Source organism: Myotis myotis, unplaced genomic scaffold, assembly GCF_014108235.1.
Source record: "Myotis myotis isolate mMyoMyo1 unplaced genomic scaffold, mMyoMyo1.p scaffold_m19_p_7, whole genome shotgun sequence".
NCBI lineage: Eukaryota > Metazoa > Chordata > Mammalia > Chiroptera > Vespertilionidae > Myotis > Myotis myotis.
The window spans coordinates 89,326,821-89,335,537 of NW_023416379.1; the positions used below are offsets into that span (position 1 = coordinate 89,326,821).

Sequence of the window (8,717 nt, forward strand, 5' to 3'; positions counted from 1 at the left end):
AACTGAAGGATGGGCTAGAGCAGCCAGCGGTCGCCAGCCTTTCGGACCTCACGGACCACCGGTTGGCGACTGCTGGGCTAGAGGCAGGTTGTGGTCCAGTGGAAACAGGTTTGGCAGCTATTGGTTTTGCTAGAACAGATAAGCCCTCTCCTGGGCCGCTCCCTGGACTTTCCCAGGTGGCCTTTCCCCGACTGCCCAGTTTCTGGGAGCTCGGTGGGGACTTACAGCACGATTTTGAGTCACCCTGACATGTATGCACCCGCTGATCTGTCCTGTCCCAGACACTGAAGTTGCTCAGCCCAGGGCTGAGATGAAGGAGTCCAGAGAAGGGGGATGAGGGGAGAGGATAGCGGGGAGAGGATAGGGTCCCGGGCACAGGGAGCAGGAGGCCTTGGCGGACAGATCCAGGAGGACCCTGAGTTTGACCTTCGCAGGTGTCCTGACAGATTGGATGCGGGGTGTATAAGGGCCAGCGCTGCAGTGGAACGTCTCTGTGGAGAGCTGGGTGGCAGAGGGTCCCCCTGTGCCCGCTGTAAGAGGCAGGACGGTCTCGCAAAGTGTGACCCCTGGACCAGCAGCATCAGCACCACCTGGGAACTGGTCAGAAATGCACATTTTTGGACCCCTTCCCAGACCCACTGGATCAGAGACCCCGGTGGGGCCCAGCCGCCCAGGTTGAACAAGCTGTCCAGGTGACTCTAGTGCCTGTGAGTTTGAGCAGCGCCGGCTCAGTGAGAGGAGGGACTTTGGAGCCAGTCTGCCTAGATTCATACAGATGGTCCGCTGCTGACGAGGGCTGGACTTACCGGTTTTTTGACTTTAGGATGGTGTGAAAGTGATAGGCATTCCGTAGAAACTGTACTTCAAATTTTGAATGTTGAGCTTTTTCTGGGCCAGTGATATTTGCTGGAATGCTCTCGTGGTGCTGGGCAGCGGCAGCGAGCCCGGGCTCCTAGTCAGCCCCGCAAGCCAACAACCAGCTCTCCATGGTGCACTGTCTGGCCAGTGTGTTCTAGATTCTGCGTCCTGAGCATGTGTCTGGTGGGCTAGGCTAAGGGTGATGTTTGGTAGGTGGGGTGCATTAAATGCATCATCAGGCCTTTATTGGGACATAACCCCATCGTAAGTCGAGGAGCAACTGTACTTGACAGCTGTGTGACCCACTTCATCTCTCTGACCCTCTGTGAAGTGTTTCATCACCTATAAAATGGAGACAGTAATGCCACTTGTTATTGTGATGATGAATGAATGCTTATAAGGAACTGAATAGAGTGCAGCCACTTAAAAAGCGGTTGTTCGCCTGGCCTCCTTTGACCTCCATTGACTCTCTCTGTAGGTCGTATCTGATGCTGCAGGTGAGGGCGTGGCCATCACAGGGAACCAGACCTTCAACAACTGGAACTGGCCCAATGCAATGATCTTTGCAGCCACTGTCATCACTACCATCGGTAAGTGTCCGGGACCTTCGGGGTAACGCCAGCTCCACAGAACCTCGCAGGAACACAGTTCTGGTCAAGGTCAAGTCGGGCCATTCGCTGCCTGGCCTTTTGACACCTGTCCTGGGGATTTAGTGAATCCTTGGTGACTGGCCATATCGGGGAGACTGTGCAGTGTCCTGACCTGGGCTCTTGGAGCAGAAAGACACAGACGGCCTGGAAGCCAGAACCATGCAGGGGCCGAGCAGGCCTCCCACTGTACACGCCCAGCTGGGGGTCTGTTCTGGTTATGGGCCGGTGGCCACTCCAGAAGTTAGTGACTAAACACAGAGCATCTTATCTTCTGCCATTCTGTGGGCCGACTGGTTTCCACCGGCCGGCTCTTGCTTGAGGCCTCGCAGGCAGTGGCTGGCGCCGGAGTTGTCTGCAAACCTGGCCGGCAGACATTCGCCATATCTCCTGTCACTGTTTTATAGAGGTTGCTGGCTGTTGCTGGGGGGCCCCGCTGGGGATGAAGGCACGACGGTGTGGTCATCTCAGTGTGGGTTCCAGGAAGGAACATACCAAAGCGAGCATTTCAAGGGATCAGGGGGAGAAGCGGCAGTCTCTTAGACCTGCCAATGTCCCTGGTCAAGCAGGTCAATGAAGCCCAGAATCAGAGGGCGGGGCAGGGGGGGTGGTGGTTAGACGCCAGCTCGACGCGAGCAGCAGGTTGCGTAAAAGGGCAGGAATGAAGAGTGTCCGTCTTAGGAGACCATCTGCCGCAGCGCCTCTGGGGTCGCTACCCAGAGAGGGTGTCTTTTTCTAGTTTGCACACGGCTCATTCAGACTAGGAGAAGGCTCGCTGAGGGTGGAGGCTCCGTCTGCCTTCAGGGAGCTCCCGGTCTGATGGCAGAGGCACAGCCCACGCCCTCGTAAGTGCTGTAAGTGGTCGTGGTCGTAGTGTGATCAAGGGGAATGCCATTTCCCAAGTATTGATATTAGATCAAGAGCAAGTGATCTTGGAGAACAAGTCTCCCTTGTGGTGTGTGTGTGTGTGTGTGTGTGTGAGAGAGAGGGGGGGGGGGGGAGGGAGAGATGGAGGCGGGGCCACTCCGAGCCTGGGCCCATTACCCCCGCGATGGCTCTGTTCTTAGCTTCACTTCTTCTCTTCCTCAGGTTACGGCAACGTGGCCCCCAAGACCCCCGCGGGGCGCCTCTTCTGTGTCTTCTATGGTCTCTTCGGGGTGCCGCTCTGCCTGACGTGGATCAATGCCCTGGGCAAGTTCTTCGGGGGACGCGCGAAGCGGCTGGGCCAGTTCCTCACCAAGAGAGGCATGAGCCTGGTATGTCCCAACCCCGGGTGCTGGGCAGAGAGGGGGGACCCTGGCAGGGGATGGGAGGGTGGCAAGGGTCCAGGAATTGGATAAAGGTGTTAGACGGCAAGGGGGCAGTTTCGGAGCCCCTGCCCTCCTGGGTCGGGCTGGAACATTGCCCCTCCCCTCCTTCCCCGGCCGGTGAGCCTCCTCCCAGGCGTGGTGCCCCACTGGCCTCCCCGGTGGCCACTTCCCCGGCCCTCTGGGTATCCCTGCTGGGACCCCACCCCCTCACCATCGCTGTCTGACTGGGTCTCCCCGCCCCCTCACCAGCGGAAGGCGCAGATCACGTGCACGGCCATCTTCATTGTGTGGGGCGTGCTGGTCCACCTGGTGATCCCGCCCTTCGTGTTCATGGTGACCGAGGAGTGGAACTACATCCAGGGCCTCTACTACTCCTTCATCACCATCTCCACCATCGGCTTCGGCGACTTCGTGGCTGGTGAGTCCCGCCCCGCCCACCCCTGCCTCTGCCTCCCCTCCCTCCCTCTCTGCTTCTCCAATCTCCATTCAGCTGACCTTCATGGGGAGCCCCGGTGGGCATTTGTGTCCAGGCCACTTCCTCCACCCAGTGGGGTCCTAGCCCTACCCTGCCAGTTGCAAGAGGCAAGCAAGGCTTAGAGTCATTGCAGGAGACGCCCACTGCCCTTTCCTGGGACACGGCTTCCTCCTCTCCGCTCTCTGTGTTTAGCATCTGGTCTCTTCCCAGCAGGTTGGGCGCTGGGAAAGGCAAGTGCATGTCCATCTCCCAAGCTTAGGGGCACTCGGTATGGGTGGACCTTCCGCCTGCAGGTCTGTGCCTGTTGCCCAGGCCCCTCGCTGTCACAGCTGTCATCCTTCATAGGAGCCGAGGGAGCGGTCCCAGGGGCTTGGCTCAGAGGCCCGAAACTTGCTCTCTCCACTGGCAGCTTAAACACAAGAGAGGCTTTCTTCCAGGCTGCTGGGGCCCGGGCACTGCCTCCCGCCCCTTCCTACATAATCCGGGCGGGACATAAGGTTCTTTGGCCCCTTTGTCTGGCCACTCGGTCACTCTAGTACTTGTGCCTGCGGCCTGCCCAGCATCCTGGTTCTTAATCTTCTTGACACCACGTTTGTTCCCCCAAAGCCTGCTGCCCTGCCCAGTCGACCTCAGCCTCTGCTCCAGGGGCAGGGGCAGCGGCAGGTCACCACCCTCTGCCCCATTGTAAGTGGAGACTCGGAATGCTGGCAGGGGGTGGCTGCGCGGGGGAGGAGCAGGAAAGAGGCCTGGACTCTCCTCTGACCTGGCAGAGCTGGGCCTGCTGTTTTGGGAGATAAATTTAGACAAAGGCACAGTCCTGCCATGTGCAGCCGCTGGGGCCCGGCGCAGGTGAGGGAGAAACCTGTGCTGCAGAAGCACGGGAGGGTATCGGAGCCCTTTCTCACTCCAGGAAGACACTAACCTCTGCCTCAGTGTCCTCATCTGTAAAACGGGTTAACAAAACCAAAACAGCCGGCCGGCGTGGCTCAATGGTTGCGTGTCAACCTATGAACCAGGAGGTCACAGCTCAATTTCCGGTCGGGGCACATGCCCAGGTTGCAGGCTTGATCCCCAGTAGGGGGCGTGCAGGAGGCAGCCGATGGATGATTCTCTTTCATCGCTCTCTCTACCTTCCTCTCTGAGATCAATAAAAATGTATATTAAAAAAAACAAAAACTAGTAGCGCCTACTTCCCAGGGTGGTGGAGCTAAAATGAGTTACTGTCCTCCAGCGCTAAGCGCGGGCCGGCTCTGAGTGTGTGCCCTGGCTGTCATCACACCTGCTTGTGCCCAAGGCCTGAGTGAGGTTAGCAGCACCTCAGAGCCCTCCGCCCAGCCACCAGCCTCCTTCCATTAAACCAGTCCGAGCTGCCTCACTTAATTCCCATCCTAGTTTTAGCTGAACTGTAACAAATACTCCAAAAAAGTACACGACGCAGGTAGGGGCAGGGGTGGCTAACGGAAAGGCAAACGTTCTGGACTGGCCCTGCCCTGTGCTGGCTCCAGCACCAGCCTCCCCGACCCGCCCTCTCCCTCCAGCCGCCCTTGCCCAGTAAACCACTCTCTTGACGGCTGGCAGTGGAGGAAACTGTGGCTCAGGCAGGCGCCTGGGGCAGGCCAGCTTCTAGCACAGGCCTCCCGCCTTTCTCACGCGTCCCCTTGTGTTCTGGCGCTGTGCCCACTCTCAGAGGCTGTGGCCTTGGAGGGTCCCGGGGCCCCGCACACCCTCTCCTGACCCTCTGGGCTTCCTGCTCTGTCCTCAGGTGTGAACCCCAGCGCCAACTACCACGCCCTGTACCGCTACTTCGTGGAGCTCTGGATCTACCTGGGGCTGGCCTGGCTGTCCCTCTTTGTCAACTGGAAGGTGAGCATGTTTGTGGAGGTTCACAAGGCCATCAAGAAGCGGCGGCGGCGGCGGAAGGAGTCCTTCGAGAGCTCCCCGCACTCCAAAAAGGCTCTGCAGATGGCGGGCGGCGCCGCCTCCAAGGACGTCAACATCTTCAGCTTCCTGTCCAAGAAGGAGGAGACCTACAACGACCTCATCAAGCAGATTGGGAAGAAGGCGATGAAGACGAGCGGGGGTGGGGAGAGGAGCCCGGGCACGGGGCCCAGAACTGGACCTGGACCTGGACCGGGACCGGGACCGGGACTGGGACCAGGCCCGGGGCCTCAGGGGGACGGGCTGCCAGGCGTCCCCGCCTCCCTGGCACCCCTGGTGTTCTACTCCAAGAACCGGGTGCCCAGCTTGGAAGAGGTGTCTCAGACGCTAAGGAGCAAAGGTCATGTGTCGCGGGCCCCCAGTGAGGAGGCTGGGGCCGGGCCCCCCGAAGGCAGCTCCCCCACCTCTGAGGTGTTCATTAACCAGCTGGACCGCATCAGCGAGGAGGGCGAGCCGTGGGACGCCCAGGACTACCACCCGCTCATCTTCCAGAACCCCAACATCACCTTCGTGAATGAGGAGACCGGCCTCTTGGACGAGGAGACGTCCAAGTCCTCGCTGGAGGACAACCTGGCCGGTGAGGAGCCGCCCCAGGAAGAGGCGGAGGCCCAGGCGCCCCTGACCTTGGGCGAGTTCCCCTCCTCGGACGAGTCTACCTTCACCAGCACCGAGTCGGAGTTCTCTGTGCCTTACGAACAGCTGATGAACGAGTACAACAAGGCCGACTGCCCCAGGGGCACGTGAGGGGGGGCCGGCCCCCCACTCCACCTTTGATGGCGTCCGTTACCTTCATCCTGGGCCTTCCTGCCGAGCCTGGGACCCCTGGAACTGGGCGTGGGGGGCCAGGGGCCTTTCTCGCCTCCTTCCCCTCCAGCTAGCTGCTGCCTGCCAAGCGTGGCGCCCAGGACAGGGCCTCTGTTCGGCTGAGCGGCACCCTGGCGGTGGGAGGCGTCTGTCCTGAGCACACCTGGTTTATTCGATGGCTCGGGCACGTGTGGGCCGGAAGGACTGACCCCCAGGAGGCCTGCACTGCATGGGCCTTCCCCCATCATGCGGTTGAGAATGTCACACGGTTCTCTGAGGGCGGGCCGAGGCCACTTGAGCTGACCAGTATTAATGAGCTTGTGTGCTCCGCACTGACCTGGCATGCATTTCGGAGAGAGGGTGGGCCCTGCCTTTGCAGGAGGTATAGCTGAGGGGTGGGGGCTGGGCGCTTCAGGCCTCTGCAGGAGCAGGGCCCTGCCTGGGGCAAGAATTTACACCACCCCCCTCCCACCCACCTCCATCCCCCTGTCTGCCTGTCTGGCCCCTCTGCAAACTGTGGGGCAGAGACCGCCTCGGGGAGGGAACGAAGAGATAAACACTCCTGCTGTGGGAGCAAGTCCCATGCGGGCTGAGGTCCTAGATCTTGATGATTCACTGGGGACTGTGCCCCGCTGGGAGATCAGTCCCTGTCTCAGACGGTAGATGCGGTAGATGCGGGCTTTCTGTCTCCAGGGAAGTGGTGGGAGGAAGCGAAGGGGCAGGCCACGGCCTCTGGGGCTGGGCTCCTGGAGCTTGTGACCAGGGAGCTGCAGGAGCCAGCTCAGCTCTGCCCCCCTCCCATCTCCCTGTGCCCAGAACAAGGACCTCGCTGCTCCCCAAGTTGCTCTTGGCTCAGCAGTGGGAATGGCCAAATATGTGAATCAAGTTCCTCCCTCCAGTGTACCTGTGCGTGCGTGTGTGTGTGTGTGTGTGTGTGTGTGTGTGTGTGTGTGTGTGAAGGATGTGATGGGGGAGCTAAAGATAATGTGAAACCACGCAGACTGTTTCTGGTGGGGCTGGCAGGGTTCCTAGGTTCTCCATGATGGACACTCTGGGGCCGGCCCACTGCCCTGCATGGTTTGCTATTTTTTACATAAACTGCTGTTTTTATATCCCTGGCATCTGTCGTTGGCGTTAGAGCCTAAGGAGAGAGAAGGAGAAAGAGGAGGGTCCCAAGGATTGGGATGTTCAGTGTTCCCCCTCCAAGCCCCTAACTCAATTGGGCCTTCCTTGGTGACCTCAGCCAAGGTCATGAGTCCCCACACAGGGTGGGGGGGAGGAGCACTGAGCAGAGTTGGGGAGGGCACCCGTCACGGCCAATGGATGCCCAGCAGGAGGTGAGTGATCACCCTTGGCCCCAACACCCTCTCTGCCTCTCAGCCCCTTCTCTGATACTGTAGGACCACACAGGGTCAGAACCCAACATGTGAAGACAGCGATGGACACGTGTGTCCACACCCCCACTCATCCTGTGCTGGCTGGGCAGTGGGGTGAGAAGGAGCGCCCTGTTTTTCTGTGAAATGTTTTAATATGTCTTCGTTCCCTCACCCCACCTTGTTGGGGTGTCACTGGCTGACCTGGAATCACACACACTGTATGTACATACCGGCAATGATGTCAGATGTAATTTATTTTAACATTTTTACAATAAAACATGCGATGGACAGTCCAGCCTGGTTTGTGCTGTGGTGGGGGAGGGGCTAGGGGTGGGGGGCAAGGTGGCGGGGGCAGTCCGGGAAGATGGGGAAGGGCTGAGGACACCCTCGGGGTCACAAGGAGACTTGGGGGGTCCGGAGGGAGAAAAAGTGAAAGGTAGGCAATGGGGAAGGACAGGCTACCTACGATGAGGCGGGCAGAGCACACCCTTGAAGGAGGTGACAGCTGGCAGGTCCGAGTGGGGACAGGGAAGGGCTCCAAGAACAGGATGGAGCCGGGGACAGGAAGCTGGGGGTGATGAGACGGTCTGCCCAGCACTGTCCTACAGGCTCTGACTCAGTCGTATGTGCATGAACTCCTTTGATCTTGCAACAGCTAGAGAGGTGGGTGTTGCATCCCCATTTTACAGACGAGGAAACAGGCCCTGAAGGTGCTTGTGCAAGATCTGGACAGGTGGGGAGCCTGGGTTCAAACCCACACAGCCGGCTCGGGTCCCTGAGGTCGGCACCTTCTATGACAGTTCCGGGGCTTTCTTCCCAACACCACATGGGACAGCTTCAGTTTTGAGTCTGTTGGAAAACATGAAAAGTTTTGTGATTTCAGGAGTGAGCCGCATTTTTCATGAGGTTGTAGATGTGTTTTCCAAGGATCATTGTTTAAAAGACCAACCAATTCGTAACTGCTTTATATCATCCTTCCTTCTGCCCAAATCCCTCCACCTCTCCCCCCTACCCCCCTCTCTCTCCTTTGTAACTTCGCCGCACTAAGCACTACCTTTCTTTTGCACTTGCCCATTTCACCAAGTCCTTTGACAAATACAGCTCTGTGTGTACTTCCCTGTGGCTCAGGTTACGCAGCCCCATTCGCAGTTACGGAAGTGACTCCTGGGGCACAGCTTCACGGAATTGTGCTCACGGGTGATAAGGCCCAAACTGGGGGTTGGGGTGGAGGTGTGGTCTTGCCACGGTGGCTAAGATTAGATGGGAGCTTTCTGAGCAAAAGGTCTGGAAAAGGGAGCGACAGCAGCCG

General features: G+C 58.9%; 1 protein-coding gene across 1 annotated transcript in view; it reads left to right on the forward strand.

The window, feature by feature from the left end:
- KCNK5 (potassium two pore domain channel subfamily K member 5) overlaps positions 1–7,698 on the forward strand; it is a 35,434-nt gene extending 27,736 nt beyond the window's left edge. Inside the window, exons 2-5 of the mRNA XM_036316901.1 lie at positions 1,337–1,448; positions 2,595–2,761; positions 3,065–3,233; positions 5,053–7,698. Coding sequence (XP_036172794.1) covers positions 1,337–1,448; positions 2,595–2,761; positions 3,065–3,233; positions 5,053–5,972 — 1,368 coding nt within the window. The 3' untranslated portion in view covers positions 5,973–7,698. The remainder of the gene's footprint in view (positions 1–1,336; positions 1,449–2,594; positions 2,762–3,064; positions 3,234–5,052) is intronic.
- The last annotated feature ends 1,019 nt before the right edge of the window (positions 7,699–8,717 follow it).